The following is a 19,031-nucleotide window of genomic DNA, read 5'->3' on the forward strand; positions in this document are numbered from 1 at the left end:
CAATTCCTCTTTTGCAAACCACAACACCCAAAAGGAGAGAGAGAACAGAGGGGAACGCCCTGCCACAGAGACAGGGTGGGATGGGGGGGATGGAGGGTGGGAGGGATACCGGGATCCGTGGTGGTGGGAAATGGGCACTGGTGGAGGGATGGGTATTTGATCATTATATAATTGAAACCCAAGCACAAAAATGTGTAAGTCTGCAACTGTACCTCATGATGTCTCACTATTAAAAACTCTTTAATAAAAAAAAAGAAAAAAAATAAATTGCCGGGCTCTCCAAGAGGGGGAGGAGGAATCAAACCGGGCTCGGCCAGGCCGGCCGTGTGCAAGGCAAACGCCCTACCGATGTGCTATTGCTCCAGCCCTTTTAAACACTATCTTTAAAAAATGTATTGAATCACCATGAGATAAACTATTACGAAGTTGTTCATGATTGGATTTCAGTCATACAATGTTCCAACGCCCATCCCTCCACCTGAGTTCATTTCCCACCACCAGTGTACCTACCGCCGTCCCTCCTCTGAGCCCCCACTCCTGACCCAACTGTATGGTAGCCACTTTTCTTCTTTTTATCTCTTTCCCTTTCAGCATTATGGTTTACAGTAACTGAGAGGTCATTGTGGAAGCGCTTTTAAAAAATGTTTATTGACTCACTGTGAATTATAGTTATTCACAATTCAGTTTCAGGTGTATACAATGTTCCAAAAGCAATTCCTTTACCTGTGTCCTTTTCCCTCCACCAATGTTCCTAGTTTCCTTCCTGCCCCCAGCCTACCTCTATGGCAGATGCTTTTTTTCTTTTCTTTCTCTACTGAGCATGTGGTTTGCAATACTATTACTGAGAGGGTCTCATGTATATCACTTGACCTTCTTTCAGCACCCAGTTGTGTTCAATTTTAAAAGAAATAATCCCCTTCTTAAACCTGGGTGGTTTGAGACAGAGTTGAGAGAAAATAGTCGAGCTTTCTCCTTTAATATTGCTTTAAAATAAACACTAGCTGCTGTTTTCTTAAGAACAGAAAGGTAGAAGAACAGCAACAAAAGTACAGCCCATAATTGCAACAGTCAAGCAACCTCTGTTGACATTCAAAAATTATATAAGAATGATACTGTTCTTGGCTAGAAAATTACAGCAGTATAAAAATGTATGAAATGAAAAGTGAAAGTTTTCCTTCCCTCCCTTCTCCCCTCTTCCCAAATGTAATCACTATTAACAATTTCCTATGATTCTGCCTGAAAATATTTTGTGCCTTCTGCTAGCACATATGCGTTTGTATATCTTATCTAAAACATTTAGATGAAACAACTCATACTCTGAATGCCATTCTTCATCTTAACTTTGTAACTTAAATATCAAGGGAAGGAATTTTCTATATGAACTCTCAGAGAATCAGCACATTTAAAAGTGAAAGTTTCATATTTTTTCACCTATATCTGTGGAAGGATTTCTCTCACCGATCTCCTATGGATATTGCACTTATTTACAGTTTTTGCTATTATTAGGAATGCTATACATCAACATCTTACATGTCTTAAAGAATTGTTTTGAGTCTGTCCAATAGGGAACTTTTGTAATTATGGATTTCTGAACCCATAGTGTGTTGGGACATTTTAAATTCCATTACATTACATGTATTATTTTGATCACTCCCTAGCACAGAAAGAAATTGAGAGAAAAAGAAAAAATCTATTAGACATTGACAGATAGATTTTAGAAAGACATGACAATCTCTAATCTTGACAGTAATGCTTGAGTTCTTGTTTCCTTTCATCTCACTAAAATCCAAAGCAGAACAACATGAGATTCAATATTGGGATTATCCAGCTTCTGAAGCCTCACAGATATCAACTTGATACTTGTTCATTCACTGATTCATTCATCAAATATTCAAATAACACCTATAGGTGCTGGTGGTACTTTAGTGGAATAAAGACATTTCTTGCAACAACTGAACTTACATGGTAGTGGGTGAACTAGAGAGAGATTGTGGGGTACATATCATGTGGGTCTGAGAGCTATGCTAAAGAATCTGGGTCTTACCCTGAGGGAGAAAAGAGATACCAGAGGGTTTTGTGGGTCACAGACTGTCTAGAGTCTTTAAGGGGAGTTCATCTGTGGCACACGTGGAAGGTGAATAGTAGAATAAGGAGGAACATTACTTGAGAACCCTTGACATCGAGTACAGTCATTAGACTGAGGTCAGGAAACCTGCATCCTAACCTCTGACTGACTAGTAACCTCAGCCTATTGGACTTACTTTTTCATCACCAATAGTTTGGGGCTTGGATGAATTGATGACTTCCAAGGGTCTTTGCTGTTCAACAGCATCCATTTTATCTTGAGTCCTTCAACAAACTTCAGGAAATGACTATATTTATTTGTAATCTAAAGACATTATAAAAAGTGATATGGAAAAAGCCCTCCAGAATAGATTTGGGGCACTTTTTTTTTTCAGTTGGGATTCCTGTCCATTGCACTGTCTTGTCCTGCACCTTGTGATTGGAAAGGATAGGGCAGTCCATAAGGTTCACTAAGACTCAGATTGGGTTGTCTGAGAAGCTACCTTGGTGTCCATGGGTGGTTTTCATTTATTCCTGGTGATTAAAGTGAATAGCACATTGTAGTACAACTTAGAGTGACAGCTGAATTAACTTTCAGTACCCCTTAAGACATGAACAATAAAGTCTCCAGGGTGTATTGCTTAACCATTGACTACCCCAGGTAGAAGCTGGAATTTAATAGGATAATCAGGGGATACATTAGGACAGAGTCAGTTTCCCAGAAGTTGTGCCCAGTACCTTGAGCAACCAGCATGTGTGGACACACCCTTGGTAGTAGGCCACATCCCATTCTTAGCTATTTCTCACTGCCTGGTGTGGTCATTTGTTCTTGATCTTTCGGAGAAGGGTTGTGTAAGGACTGGGTAAGCACCCACAATGGCCAGAATTTGGTTTTGTTTGGTGCCATGGTACGGCCTAAATTTTCCTTTAGGTTATCTTGATGCTTCAGTTCTGTGAACAGATCTACACAGGTAATAAGAAAATAAGTCAAAAAAAAATCAGTTGCTCAGTCCAAACTTAGAATCTCATTTCCCCAAATGCAAAGGGAGTGGAAACCAAGAAAAATTTTGAGCTTAAATTGTTGAAAGAGCATATTTTATTGGCTTAAACAGTGATCAACCTTAGAGTGGCTCCCTGAATTTTAAGGTGTCTGTACAAAGCAAAGACACAGCTTTGCTGAAATTAAAAACCATTTTAATTTTAACGGTCACTGTAAGTGACCATTATGTTGTCACCAGGTAACTACTCTGGCTGTATTTTGTACCAAAATCCAAATTCTGGTAATAAAATTTGGATTTTATTACTATGAAACCTATGTCCAGCTCCCAAGACTTTGAAGAAATGGCCTGGAAAGAAGTTGAATTTCTTCTCTGTGTGAGAGATCTGAGTGACAAGGTAAATAGGACTGTGGCTCAAACCTTGAGCTTCACTACAGGCCAATAGAAACGGGGGTGGAAAGACTGATTCCTTATGTACAGGAAAATTCTGCTGCCAACCTGACAATCTCACCTTCTATACAATACTCTTAGGTGAAGTCTCACTTGCTAATCGGCCACCCTGAGGGTTCGCACCCCATTTCTTGGCAGAATTGTAATAACTTCAAGTGTAATGAGGTCTTGAAATACTAGGGCCACCTTGTCTTATGAAATACTCTCAGCAGGACACACTGTCACAGACACCTCGGATGGAGTGACGCGTGGTTTTGGATGGCCAATATGTTTGGAGATAAATGTATTTTTAAAAAACATTTATCACCTAAATGTTTTATAGGCTGTCAGAGATAAACATGGCTGAGATAGGTGTGCCCTTCGTAACTAGGCTATATTAAGAAGACCCCCCCCCCAAAAAAAATCAGGATTCATGGTTAGCTTCGTTCTGTTTCTGGCAAAGTAGACCAGAGTCTGGAAAAATCAAAGGAGCTTTCAAATCACAACCCAGAGGACAATAAACCCAAATATCCACTCCCTCCGAACCACACTAAAGGATGGAACTTTTCCTCGGGATGCTTTTCCCCAGACTTTCATTTTACTTTTGAGAGAACCAAGTCAATGGAAACTCCAGTTATGAATGACAAAGCCTAACACTGTTCAAAAGAAAACAAATGAGTTCCCTAGAGGGTGACTGACACAGGCATTCTCTTAATTAGTTAATGAACATGCCCGTATAGACCCGTTTAATAAGCACTCACAGTCACTGACGAACGGCTCTTAACCACCATTGCTAGCCACAGCAGATGCAAATCCACGAGGTTTCTCCAGGCTGTGCTCTAACCTGACAACTCCCCAGAAATTTTCTGGTCCTCTAGTTCCTTTTGGTTCCTGTGCCTTGGAAAAATACCCACAGGGCCAACCTAAACACACCCAATCCATGATGGCTATTTGTGCAAATTAAAGACTCCTCTGGCATCCCTAAAAAGAGCTGCTCCTCAATCAAGTGCTCCCCGAGTCTCCAATCGAATATGCCTTTTCCTCCAAGCCAGGCAGGCATGGAAAGATGTCCTCTTCTCAGAGAGAGAGAGAGAGAGAGAGAGAGAGAGAGAGAGAGAGAGAAAGTGTTTGCCATAGAGAGGCAGGCAAAGGGTGGGGGGTGGGGGTGATGGGAGGGAAGGAAACCTGGGGACACTGGCGCTGGGAAATGTACACTGCTGGAGTTGGGTGTTGGAAAACTGTATGAGTGAAATCCAATCATGAATAGCTTTGCAATCATCTATCTCACAGTGATTCAATAAAATAGTTAAAGAAAAAAAAAAAAAGATGTTCTCTTTCAGATTCTGGGCTTTGTGACCACCATAGTCACTCAAGACAGAAACAACTAACTTCATTTAAGCCAATTCTGAAAGTACTTTACCTGTCTGTTTCATTTATTGGTCTCAGCAGATAGTGGGAATACATTTGACATGGAGGGATTTGAATGCCTCTTTTACAGTCTGGAAGACTGAGTCTCTGAGACCTTATCCCAGCTTACAGAGCTAGTAATACGGGTGATGGCTGGGATTCAAGGGTAAGCCTTTGCAATCTGATGCCAATTTATTGCAGCTGCAGAACAAAATTGACTTCACCTAGAAAATGCCCCTAAAACACTTGGATGGACAGTGGGTGAATGCACAAAAGATGTACAGAGGGTGAATAGACAAAGGTCAAAGGCGAGCTCATCTGTTTAGTACTGAATTCCTGTGATCTGTGAATCAGGGCCCTTGTCTGCAATTCAAAGGAACCAGCAGCAAAGCATCTCAAGAAGTCCTGATTCCATGCTGGTCCTAGAAATGTACCAGGCCATCTCTTCCCACTCTTGCAGCATTTTTTAAAAATTAACATACAACTCTGGCCTAAGTATGTTGCTTGCAGCATGAGCCTTTATTTATTTATTTTTAAAACATCGTCCCCAAAGAAGGTCATTTATTTCTCTTTCTTTTCATTTTAAATGGAGAAATGTTAAGAATTTAGGAATGCAGACACAGATGAAATTACAATGTCTCTCCAAAGGCCAACAAAAATGCTCCTAGTCAGATGAGATTCCCTGTGGCATGAGTTTGTTTAAAAAAAAAATCCTGTCGATTCATTTTCTTGTTTTTGTTGGCGGCGAGAAGGATCATAACTGACTTGGAGCCTTCCACCTCTCCCCCTCTAGGGATTGCTGGACAGGTCTCCATAGACGCTAATGGAGATCGCTACGGGGATTTCTCGGTGATCGCCATGACTGACACAGAAGCTGGCACCCAGGAGGTGAGCCGTCAAAACCCCTACTCACGGTGTCCCTACTCCTAGCTGATATTTCAAGGAATGACTCGGTCCCAGAGACCAACAGACTGTCCCCAAATCAGCCTCCCAAGGAAAATGGCCTGAAATCCTGGCTGTTGCCAGGTTGGGGGCTCATTTCCGGTAGAGGGGACTCTGGAAGATGTTAATTGTGGTCTGTGTTTGTCCTTAGTGGGGAAAGGCTGTTTTAGTTGGGGAGGCCCTAAGGATGCGAGAGGGAAAGGGAAAGTGTGTGTTGATTCGCTCTGAAAATTGGCAAGTTTGTAGGGAGTTGGGAGTGGCACTGGGTTTGTAGTGGCACTGGGTATGCCACCTGGACCGTGTGTTAGGATTTCACCACATGATGGGGTTCAGGGGAACCTGGTGAAGAGAAAAATGTGCTCTGGTTCCAAGGACGAGTTTCTGACCCTGGGGTACAAGATCTCAGCCTCAGTGTCCTTGATTGTGACTTTGAAATCACTAAGTCTCCCTTTCTCGCTGACTCATCAGATTATTGCGAGCACTGGAAAAATGCATTCAAGTTCAAGTCAACTTGAAATAATAAATATACAAGCAAAGACTGTACCAATAACAGTTAGTGTTTGCTTGAATCGTGCTGTTTCTTCCTCACTGATTGTCCCCCTGAATTGTGGCTTCCATTCACTCTGACTTGCCATTACGGATTGGTCTTCCTTCTGCCGTACATAGGCTTGGCTTTTATGGGGCTCCTTGATATGTTAAGAATGACTTTTTAGGGGCTGGAAAGATAATACTCTGGGCATGGCACTTGCTGGGCTCATGGCAAACTTGAGTTTAATCTCTGGCACCCCATATGGTCCCCTGAGCCCGTCAGGAGTGATCTCCAAGTGCAGAGCCAGGAATAAACCCTGAGCACCCCCCCCCCCAACACACACAAAAAAATATTAAGGGCTAGGAGGGTATACAATGAGTAGGGCACATGTCTAGCATGGGACTGACCTGGGTTTGATTCCTGGCACTCCCTGGTCTGCTGGCCAGAGTGGGGTACAGCCCTAGAGGCCCCCAGTACTGACCAGGTATGCTCAGCACTGCAGGACCTGAGCAACATCACATCCTCAGCCCCTTGCATTGAATGGATGGGCTGGTTCATCCAGAATTGCCAGAGGGGCTCATGGAAATCACTTGGGAGCCCTCCTCTACCTGAGGGTGAGGAGGAGAGAAGTATCTTGGAATGACGTGGGTCTATCACTCCTCTGCCAGGAGAGGGTGGCTCCTTCCCAGCTGCTGAGAGCATACAGAAGCAAATGTATATGGGCTAAGTGTTCCGTCTAAACCCAAGATGGTTCTGTCTGGACAATGATCTAGAATCCTTGATACTCTGACATGACGTTTCCCAGGCTTGGACCCTGTGGTGCTGGGGATTACCTGGGCAACCCCTGTCATGCTGGAGGCCTCCAGGGCCACCCCTGGCAGTGCTCAGAAGGCCATGTGGTTTGGGGACTGATCCCAGGCCCAGATCCCTCTGATGGACAGTTTCCTGGTTCTAGAATAGTTCTCTTCAATGCTTTTATGACTTGCACAGCTAAGTGTGTGGTTTGAAGCTGTGTGCCTATGGCCCTTGCACCCTCGATTTTGAAAGGACCCCTGCCTTCTTCACACATCCCTGAGAATACCTTGCACCTTCAAGTGGCTGACCACATGCTCTACTCTGTGGCCAAGGAATGAAGTATCACGCTCTCCACAGCCAGGGAGAGTTCATTACTCCGTGATCATTTTTGCAGGGAATAGCTTTCCTTTCTGCTTCTGCAGATTATTGAGGGTCTATGCAGGTAAGGCCCAGATTTCAGGGAAGGTAGCCCTCTCTTGATCTGCTTGCCCACCCCCATATTCCCTTTACTACCTCCCATCTCCTTCTACTTGTGTCTGTTTAAACCATATTCTCTGCCTTGGGAAGCTGTACTTCTCCCTAAGTTATGCCTACCTTAAGATTTGGCCACTCCAAATCTTGGCTACAAAGACAGCAGAAACACAGCCCAATACTGTGAGTGATGAGGGCTCACCAATGACTCCTTTGGCACAGAAAACTTTGAGTTTCTGTTGGTATATTGTTTGCTTTTGTTTTTGCTTTTTACATAGGTTATTGGTGATTACTTTGGAAAAGAAGGTCGGTTTGAAATGCGGCCGAATGTCAAATATCCATGGGGACCTTTAAAACTGAGAATAGATGAGACCAGAATTGCAGAGCACACAAACAGCTCTCCTTGCAAATCATGTAAGTTTAGAGACTTAATTTTCTGCCATGTTTGATCACCTCTAGTTTGGCACATTTAAAAGACTGGCATTATTCTGAAGCTTTGGTTTGGAAAGTTCAGATTTCTTGGCTGATGTGGTAGAACCCCAGGGAACAGGTCAATTCACCAGCGGAGGTCTCTATGTCTTTCTGCCTTATCTCAAGAGGTAGAAGGAATCTGTTTTTATATTTCTTACCATAATCTTATAGTGTTTTTGAGGTGTCTACTTTTAGGGATAATAAAAGATTAAAAATCTCTTAGTCACTTCTCCCAATGAGTCTTAATTTGATTATTCAAAGCAGTTGTCTTTCTGTCCCTTAGACCCAAACAGATATGTTCCTTCAACACCTAAAAATTAACCAACATTGGGGCCAGGAGCAATATACAGTGAGTAGGTTGCTTACCTTGCATGCAGCTACCCAGATTCGATCCCCAGCATCCCATAGGGTTTCCTGAATTTCACCCGGAGTAATCCCTAATATCAGGGCCAGGAGTAAGCCCTGTGCACCATTGGTTTTCCCCCACCTTCACCCCACTCTGCCAAATTGACCTCCACAAATAAGAATATAATCTTTTGAGTGTCTTTGTCATAAATATAGAAGCAAGTAGACTGGCTCATAAGGTCCTTACATCCAGAAAAAAATGATGGAGATGCCTGCTTTAGAGAGACTCTTTTCTAAGCTGTGGGGGAACCCTCAGCAGGCTGACATCTGCACATTAGGTTTGGGGAGCAGCCTTCCAACTCTAGACAATAACCTATTGGCGATAATTAGGGAAAGGATAATTGAGGAAGGGAGCAGCACCTTTTCTGCCATTACCGGTCTTTGAATATCATTACTTTGATATTCTATCCTGATCAGGGGCTGATGTGCCTCTGCGGGTGTCCTTTCATCCACTCAAGCCTCAGTCTGCTCGTATGTGCAATGTAGGGAAAGTGCCCAGTATTTAGGGCTTTTGTGAGAATTAAAAGCTTTCCATGATGCTGTATACACAACTAGCTAATTATCACTTTTAGTTAATAACTGGACACTCCTGAACTTGTTTCAAATTGTTATTCAAATTTTCACAAGCATTTGGGCATGAAACCCTGGCTTTCGTGAGAGAACATCTAAGAACTGAACTGTTAGCCCAAGGAATTTCTCACTGACTCTTTCAGCAATTTGAAGGGTCACTATCCACCTGTGAACCTCAGGATGGGGTTAACTCCATGCATGGTCAGTCCATCTAGTATGTCTCTGACAAGGATCATCAGAGAGTGTGACTCTGTGAAAATGCCAGCTTCAGGTTTTCTTCAGATCTTCCTGGGAGTTGGGGAGGTTTCTGTGGTCCAAGAGACAAGAGTTAACCTGCGAGGCACCCAGGAAAGAAGAGAACCTGTCCATGGTGCCCACACACTTGTGCATATAGTTTCAGCATGTCCTTAGATGCTGTCTGCTGTCTTTAGGGCTGTACTTGGTAAAAAGAAAAATAAAACGTGGGATCTTCTAGAAAAATCATCCATTAAAAGATAGGAAACTGAGAAACACCTTCCGGTGAATGAAATGCCAGGAACTCCGATTTTCTGAAATGGACTCTGATGATCTCTGTTTCTTCCTCAAGCAGGTGGCCTAGAAGAATCCGCAGTGACTGGAATTGTCGTGGGAGCTTTGCTGGGAGCTGGTTTGCTAATGGCCTTCTACTTTTTCAGGTTGGACTGTTTAAAGTGTAAAAGCTTGAAAGCCCATTCTCTTTGATCCTCTTTGTGACTTCCCTTTGCATGGTTCATGACTTGTCCACAGCTTTCACTTACTCACAAAAGCATGGGGGGCTAAGAGAACCAAGACATTCTCTTGGGGTCAGTGAGTCCCTGGCTTGATTGACAGTCCCTGAGTCAGCATCCAGGGACTGGGTCAGAGCTTTTATTGCTCTCCTCTTGTAGGCCACAGACTCATTATTGTCCTTTGATCACAAATATTCAGATTCCTATTCAGTACCCACCAAAAGAATCAGTAGGCAGGGAGTCTACATAGAGTGGAATATCAATTCCTCATTCCCAAACTTTCTCCACTTTCTGAAATAGATGCTTGTGGGACTAGAGTGAGTTCAGTGGGTAGGATGCTTGCATTGTACACAATCAACCTGGGTTTGATCCTTGACATCCCATATGGTCCCCTGAACACTGCCAGGAGTGATCCCTGAGTGCAGAGCCATAGTCAGCCCTGAGCACTGCTGGGTGTGACCCAGACTCACCTTCAGAAGAGGAGGGGGTATCTCAGAATATTCCAGGCTCTCGGGCTGTTCTAGACTCTGTATTTGGAGAACGAACATTGTCTGATTACTGCTTACCAAGTCCCATGCATGTAAAGCTGCAATGATTTTGTGTGTTCAAGATATTATGAGGTTTTCACCATGAGGGAGGTCCATCCTTTTGTTATTTTTGGTGGTTGTGCTTATGGCTTATTCTTACATCATTAGACCAAGACTGCTGCATTTGTGCATGGAATTATAAAGCAGGGTGTTTGAGACTGTGGGAACAACTGTATTCCTGTTCCTTTAGTCACTTAATCTGATCTTTATCTAGGGCATATCCTGGGAGGTGGGGAGGTTTCTGTGGCCCAAAAGACAAGAGTTAACCCACGAGGCACCCAGGGAAGAAGGGGAAGGCTTGTTCTATGGCATTTCAGAAAGCAGGCCAATTTTGCTCCCTGAATAAGGGCATCGTGCCTTGGGGCACACCACTTTAATCTCTGACCAGGGCTTCATATTCTGTCACATCTCATTTATCAACTGCAAGCCAGACGTCCCTCAAGGGCATTCTTTGTAAGAGAAACCATAGTATTTTGAAGCTGAACTTCATTCCTACGTTCACTTTCCCTTTACCCAGGAAGAAATACAGAATAACCATTGAGAGACGAAACCAGCATGAAGAAAGTAACATTGGAAAACATCGAGAGTTACGGGAAGATTCCATCAGATCACATTTTTCAGTGGCTTAAAAGGAAGGCTTTTCTTCCAGCATGAGATTCTTGGAGGAGAGAGAAAGCATGAAAGAGTTCCGCGGAACCGAAGGGTGCTCTTGAAGAACTCATTCTTTTAAGCAGTTAGTTGTTTTGTTGTTAAATTTCTTTAGAAGCTCAGGAATGATTATTGATCGCCAACTGCCTCCTGGCCTCCCATCTCATGATAAATGTATAACGTATAACAGCACTCTGTTAAGATGTTCGTACTATTTCCAGGGCATACGATCAGATTTATGGTTTGAAAATCTGATGTCTCCACGTCTTGATGGCTTTTGGGGGCCTTCCAAACTAGGCTGTAAAATGTGGTTTTCTTAAATGAAATGTTTTATAGCTGGAGTAAAATCATTTTTACAAGTAGAATATTCTTGGAAAGAATTTAACACCTAAGAATAGGAAAATGTCTTGAAAAAAAAAATCTTAAAATGGAAAGAACAGCGTTCCTCTCTCTCGGGCTGGTGGGTAGATTTGAGGTTGGTTGGAAGGACTCTGTCCAAAGTAGCCATTCATGTCCTGACTTCTTTCAAAAACGAATTTCTTTTCTGTCTCCTTCGGTGTCTCATGAAGCCACTCTAGAAAGTTGTAACTAATAACAAGATGAGAGAATTTTATAAAAGAAAAAGGAAAACTAAAATGGTTCATTCTTTAATGTAAACAAAGCACCCTCTCACTAACATTTTATTTTTTAAGTATCTTAATCGTATATTTTGCTATTAGAAAATGTGTCTATTTTTTCATTTAAAGATTAAATTTTGCTTATATTTTAACAGTATGGGTAAAATATAAACAAACCAATATTGATGAGACTTCTTTTTCCCCCCTCCCTTTTCATAATCAAATGCTAGTCTTTGCTTTAACTATAGAGATTCATTCTTGTACTCAGATCACAAATCCTATAGTAGTGCATCAATTTACCTATTTTGAGTGCAGATTGTTTGGGGGATTGATTCCTTCTAATTCCGACCAAATGAGGATTTTCAAGATCAGGGGTGAAATGTATTAAGTCCAGTAGAATTTCATAAAAAGAGGCAACCCTTCTCCTTCAAGAAGAACCTTATAGTCAGAACTTGACCAGGAAAGATAAAATTTGCAAGCACATACATGACACTTTGCCCAAATTCACAGTGATGCTTTTAGGGTAAGAGAGGGAAACTAGATCACTAGTATAGTTGCCTTTCAGTGAATTCCACATAGCTTTTTTAGTTTACAAGTAATTCATAGAATGGAGAGCTTAGGGTAAATATAAGGGATTTGAATATTTTACTGACTGTGTATTTTGCATCTGGTATTTTGAATATAGGTTTAAACTCAGGTTGCTACTTTTGTGTATGGTTTGTGGAAAAAATAGTGAGGGAAGAATGGAAAGTTGTCAAATCATGTATCTTCTTGTAATTATGCCAAGTAGGTTTTTTTTCTCAGCCATGCTTCAGGTAGCTGAAAAACAATTTGAAAGATCTGACGGTCTCTAAAAGACCATAAATGAAGGAAAACAGGGAAGTTCTAATAATTCCTTGGTAGCAATGCAGGTTGTAGATCATATAGGAAGTGTTGGAAGTGGGTGAGTAGTAGCCATTGTCCTGAAAGCTGGTCTAGAAATTGCTTCTCAAGAAGTCTGCCTTTATTGCTTCTAGCTCAAAGTGAGTAGATTTTTTTCGCCATATGAGGCACCATTCTCTAGTACTGTGTCAAAAAATGGGGTGCAGGCAGTCAGTGAGCATGAGAAAATTAGCTTATGATCAGCAAAGAGTTTTCATTATAGATCTCCAGCTGGATTCAAAGGACAATGTTCAGAATTTAGAGAAGGACTGGTGGAGTTGGGGAGAAGGGAGGTGGGTAAGGTGGAAGATGCTGGGATGGGGGACTGGAAAAAGTATGGAAGAAAACTAAGTTCCAAAATTTGAGTATAGGAAGGGTATTTGGCAGAGCAAAGCATTTAATAGCTCAGGACTCCCCAAAGTGAAAATAGAAAGGTTGTGTCTCTTATTTCCATGAATTTGAGCATCTATTTCTCTCATTTTAATTTGTAAGGCTGTTTTCCATGTATTTTACAGATACCCAATTTTCTGTTGTCTTTCAAAAACATCTGAATTTTGATCCTCTGTGCTTATTATAATCACTCTGATTATTGTCTTTGAATTGTAAACATTTCTGATCTTTTTAGAATTTATTGACTAACATTTTAAAGAACGTATCATTTATTTCTATTTCAGGTAGCGTGATAGTTCTAAACTCAATATTATATCCTTAGATAAAAATTTTGAAATAAGTGAGAATTTAGTATTAAAAATGATGGAATATTGTGAGGTTTCTTATAAGTAGGTGCTGCTGTCTTGAAATCTGAAAGCTCTTCTAGGCTTCTGAAGATTGAAAACTTACTAACATGTCTGACTGTTCTTTCTTTCTTGAAACTGTCACACGAGATACAAAAACTCTGTTAAAAGTTTTCAAAACTCCTTAAGTTGGAAACCTTTAATAAAAGCATAGGTGTTTGGTCCAAGGTTACCACCGAGGTAAGAATGATGGAGATTATGCCTTGGGATTTAAGTTCCTAACTGCTAACCAACATATTTACAACCCGTCATTCATATATAATATAGTAAAATAAATAGAACCTTAGTTCTTAAATAATTCTATAAGCTTTTGCCCTGAAACTCAGGGTGCTCAGATTTCAAAATGGTAGGCTTTATCGGTATTTTCTTATCTGGCCAAATATAAAATAACATTTATATAGGTCAAATGAGCATATGCCATAAAAATATATACGTGTATACACACACATGCACACACACACACACACACTCGCACACACACTGATGTTATTAGAAACAAGTATACTTTTTTTATGGTCATCATTGTCACCTTCTTAAATTTTTTCCCCCCAGACTCAAAAATTAAAGCTTTCTCTAGTTAACCACTGCTACCCAGAAATAACTTTCGGTATAGAGTGCCTATCTTACTCCAGACTGACCACATTTCCACAAGGGAACCCCTGTAAACATTAATATTTCTTGGAAGAACCATCAGCTTGTCTTTTCCTGAATGACAGACACAGTCCACAGGCAATAAAATAGTTCTTTACATTTCAGAAGCCATATTTCATGGAGGGAGTGGAGAAACACAGGGCAGGAGAAAGCTTCCCTCTTTGCTTTCCCTTCAGTCTAAAGACTTTTGTTTTGGGATGTTCATACACTTCTCCCTCCTCTGAGGCGTCAAAAATCATGAGTTTATTCCAGGTGTGTGTGTCCTCTTTGCCCCTACATTACCACTTTTTTCTGTGTGCTGCTGAGTGGGGGCAGTGTAAGATGTGCCCTTCAGTGATACTAGGGCCACTGTTTAACCTCACATTGAGTGACAGGAATTCTGAGTATAGGTCCCAGAGGTATCACCACCTTCTTGTGCGAGAGTCCACAATGTTTATTTGTGAAAGCCTCTACAAACTACAAAAGTCTCTACAAACCACATTTGTGAAAGTGTAGTTCAAATAGAATAACACTGATAGATATTAAGGGAGTCTTTCCAAGTTGAAAGGAACACATGCCTATGTTTGTCAGGGCACAAAGAACTCAGCTCCTAACTGGTTGCAGCCAGAAAGTCAAGTGCCACTAAAGTTAGGTCCCTTGATCAATGTTTCATGGGCTTTATTTAATTATACTATATGAGGAAGTGGATAATGAGCTGAATTTCTTCGATAGAAAAAAGAAAGGAACTAACTCTCTGGAAAGGATTTAAGGCCTAATGTTTCTTTTCTACTCGATCTTTAGAATGACAGGATGATCAACAGTTTCATCTCTGGTTAACAGCCAGATTCAACAACAACAACAAAAAAGTTGGCATGCAACTAGTAAAAAGAATCAGGAACTTGATCCCCAAAAGAAACAGAAGTGGGTAGCATTGCAAGCTGCCACCATTTTTACCATTCCTTCGTCCTCCACATCTCCCATCTGTCATGGCTCCAAAGAGTCAGCATCTTGTGAGGGCAGGTAGAAACTTGTGACTTGGACCTCCATAGTTCCTCAGAGGCAAAGAAGGCCAAATGGTGCTGGCCGGAAGGGGGCTGGCTTTTAATCCAAATCCTTGTGCTAATTTAACCACATATATTTTCGGTGAGATCAAGCCTGGGGTGTGCATTTGCTTCAAAAGCCTGATTTTCATTTTTCTGCATATAGACCTCATACACATCTTTTGTAGGCCTATGCCAGAGCTAGACTCCAGGATTAAAATGATTTTTCAAAGGTGTTGGATTGAAATTAGTTCAAATTTCTCATTAACCACTAATGTTGATTCATACAAAAGGCAAAGTGATTTTAAAGGGGCTGATGCTGTTGATGTTCATGTTTCAAGTTACTTTAAGCCCAATGGAAAAGTCTCAATGGGAATTGAATCCCAGAAGTAAAAAGTCTCGATGTTATAATACCTCTTTGATGTTATCAGGCATGGAATGCTTCTTTGGGGAGTGATGATGAATGACTGGAATTAAGAGTGAGCAAAAATGGTGCATTGTTTTGATTCATATGTTAGATCAAAACATTTAAGACATAAATGTTTATGCACAAGGAAGAAAGGACCCATTTACCAAGTACAAACTACAACATAGGCTACCATTTCTTTTTTTTGGTGGGGGGGCGTGAGGTGGAGAATGTTAGGGAAAAAATGCATCAAAGCACATAATGACTAGGTAAAGAAAGTTGAGAAAGAAAAAAATTTGTATTTTGAAATTGGTGTCCTACTGTTTGCTCACTATCAAAATTCAACAATGGCCAAGGTGGCACGTCTTACCAGAGACCTTCTGAGGTACCTGTGACAGCCTGGAGAAACTGTGGGTTTGCAGACCTTTTTGCTGGGTTCAGGGCATCTGAGTTCTGCTCCCTGTGTGTGATGAATAATCGAAACCAAGAGGACATGTTGCAGATACCACGGAAAATGAATTCTTCGGCCTTGTCTTCTGGACCGTATTACTCATTGTTTATGCAAAAACAGGACTATCAAACAATACAGACCTACCATGATTCTGATAGAAAAGTCAAAGTAAGAGCTGCCCAAGCTTCAGACAGTTTATTATTCTAATGTAAGTAGAACTATCTGCATATAATGTGATTTAATTTATTGTTGTTTGTGTAGAAAATGAAACTTCATGACTGTGGATATAACCCCTGTTTTGTATAATATATTTTATTTCTGGTGCAAACTGATCATTTAAAGTATCTACTTCATTTGGTATTTGGATATCAATGTGTATGTGTTCTTGTAAATGTTTCTATTAAGCAAGAATACCATATGCTTACAATATAATGTGTCCTAATTAAAATATACATCCCACAGAAATCTTTTCCTGTTTATCCTTCAGTCAACCTACAGCACCATCTCCGTGTTCTTAGACAATTTTCTCTTCTCATAGGAGGAGTTTAAGTCAAAGATCAATTAGTGATTGAGATGAACTGCCGTGTTTGAGTGGTACTCAAGAATCTGCCCATCAAAGGGAGATTCAGAGAAATAAGAAATACATATCCAAGTGAGGGTAAAGCTTGAACTGACACATTAGGAAGAAGTCTTTGTCAATCATATCATCTTGATTGTCTATGCTTGAGAATGCTCCATCATTAAGAGCTAACCATTGGGGTATCACTAGGTTCCATGCTCACTTAAACAGGTCCTACGTTGATTTTGTCACTCCAAAGAGCTCCTTGGGTGTTAGTGGACTAAGCAGGTAACTTGGTAGGAGTGAAGACTGGAGCCAAGAAACCTTAAGAAACATAGGCGCCTTTGTCCGTTCAGGTGACTACAAGAACACTGATTGTGGAGAGGGGGCTTTCTGTGTGCACGTGGGGCGTGGAGGTGGAGGGGGCCTTTGCTGTTCCCTTAAAAGAACACTGAGATGGTAAAAAAATCACTGAGGTCACACCAGGGCCTCATTTGACCTTAATAGCTTCCTTGGAAGCTCCATCTCCAAACAGTCCTACTTTGGGTTTTCAACGTAAGAATTTCAGGTCAAACATTCAGTTCACACTTTGCTTTCTCACCTTGGGGACCATGACCTCCTTGAAACTTTCCGTTTCATATCTATCTCCGCTTCCCCCACCTGCTTGCCTGCCACGGACTTCATGTGTATTCACCATCTCTCGAAGCCAGTGCCACCTCATGCCTATGCCTTGTGGGACTATGTGTCCTCTGTGAGAGTTCAAAGAAGCTCCAAGTATTATGACCCATGACTTCAGGTCCTAGTCATAGCCTCAATCATGGATTTCTCGACTAAAATAGTAGAGAGACTCACAATGATAACACATCTTTGAACACTTAGAAATTGAGGAAACCATCTCTGAGCACTGAAAATTAAGAAAATGATTCCTGTGCTTTGTGCTTCCCTGACCACTGGTAGCACTGTAGCACTGTTCTGTAGTACTGTCCTCCTGTTGTTCATTGATTTGCTCGAGCAGGCACCAGTAACGTCTCCATTGTGAGACCTGTTACTGTTTTTTTTTGGCATATCGAATACATCATGAGGAGCTTGCCAGGCTTTGCCATGTGGGCTGAATACTCTCTGTAGCTTGCCGGGCTTTCCAAGAGGAGTGGAGGAATCAAACTCGGGTCGGCTGCATGCAAGGCAAACACCCTACCCACTATGCTATCACTCCGGCTCCTGACTACTAGTAGCAGCAGCTACTCTAGCCCTCCCGTTTCATGCGCGAGGGCACAAGTCCCTGTCTGACACCTGTGGCTCAGCAGCCCATAGGAAAGTTGGGATTTCATAAACTCAACAGCACTACTTCTGGATGCTCAATTTTTTAAAGTTTTTTTTTTAATTGCAGCATCATAGTTTACAATAGTACTGATATTGACATTTTACACTTGTATGCTGCTACACTGTGCCCACCAGCAGTGTACCAAGATCTCTACCCTGTTTCCCTGAAGTTTCCCCCATCTCGCCATTAGCACCTTCAGTTTCTAGTTGTACTTACCCTGTGTCAGAATTTATTTCTAATAAATGTGGGTTGTCTAATCCTTGCTTTGTTTATACTGTGCATGTGAATGAGATCATCTGGTGTTTGTCTTTTTCTTTTCTCTTTTTTTTTGTAGGAGTACTGCTATTTATTCAGCCACTGATTAGCTGATTGAATTGTGCATGAACTCCACCTTACTTTTTTTTCTTTTTCCATTTTTTTATAATTTTATTTATTGAATCACCGTGAGAGCAGTTACAAAGCTTTTGGGTCTAAGTCTCAGTCATACAATGAAACATCCGTGCCTTCACCAGTGCCCATTCTCCACCACCAAAAATCCCAGTATACCCCCATCCCACACCCTCCCCCTGCCTGTGGGGCAGATGATTTCCACATTACTCTCTCTCTACTTTGATCACATTCACTATTTCGACACCAGACCCACCATTATTTAAGATTTTACCCCAACACTCAGATCTGCTGAAAAGGCAACAATAGACAATTTGTGTTCTATTGCTGGTTATGAATAACATATGATGTGTGGCTGCAGTAGGGCCATGTAGTTTTGAAGTTCTGAAATTTTAACACTTAAATCTGGAGGGATTTCTGCCAAAAGCCACTGGGTTTAGAGATCTGCTCCTGAGTCTCTGGGATCATGGCCGTTGAGCAGCTTGATGAGGAGCCAAAGAGGCCATTCGTGGGCGATGACTTGGGGTCTCATTGGGGTGGGGAAGACAGGCCCGGCTCTACCTCCCCCCCATCCCGTGAGACCCAACAAGTTTCGTCACTGCGGGCCCAAGCCTGACTGTCCAATGGCCTCTGGAGGATGACAGCCACCACGTCGCCAAGAGGGAGCAGGCGGAGGGACAGAACCCTTTCCTCCCTGGGGTGGCCTGGTGACAGTAACCTACTGCGGGGTCCGGACACATTTCTGACAAAAGCCACTGGGTTTCAAGATCTGTTTCTGAGTCTCTGGGATCAAGGCCGTTGAGCAGCTTGATGAGGAGCCAGAGAGGCCGTTTGTGGGCGATG

At 41.8% G+C, this 19,031-nt stretch overlaps 1 protein-coding gene across 2 annotated transcripts in view; it reads left to right on the forward strand.

Annotated features, from left to right (window-relative positions):
* Positions 1 to 16,380, forward strand: part of NPR3 (natriuretic peptide receptor 3) — a 75,799-nt gene extending 59,419 nt beyond the window's left edge. Inside the window, exons 5-8 of one of the 2 annotated variants that reach the window (XM_056112158.1) lie at positions 5,692 to 5,786; positions 7,914 to 8,049; positions 9,668 to 9,755; positions 10,932 to 16,380. In XM_056112158.1, coding sequence (XP_055968133.1) covers positions 5,692 to 5,786; positions 7,914 to 8,049; positions 9,668 to 9,755; positions 10,932 to 11,043 — 431 coding nt within the window. In that variant the 3' untranslated portion in view covers positions 11,044 to 16,380. The remainder of the gene's footprint in view (positions 1 to 5,691; positions 5,787 to 7,913; positions 8,050 to 9,667; positions 9,756 to 10,931) is intronic. The other variant, XM_056112157.1, reaches the window with a different exon arrangement.
* Positions 16,381 to 19,031: the final 2,651 nt, after the last annotated feature.

The sequence above is a fragment of the Sorex fumeus genome, unplaced genomic scaffold (assembly GCF_029834395.1).
Source record: "Sorex fumeus unplaced genomic scaffold, SorFum_2.1 ptg000015l, whole genome shotgun sequence".
Classification (NCBI taxonomy): domain Eukaryota; kingdom Metazoa; phylum Chordata; class Mammalia; order Eulipotyphla; family Soricidae; genus Sorex; species Sorex fumeus.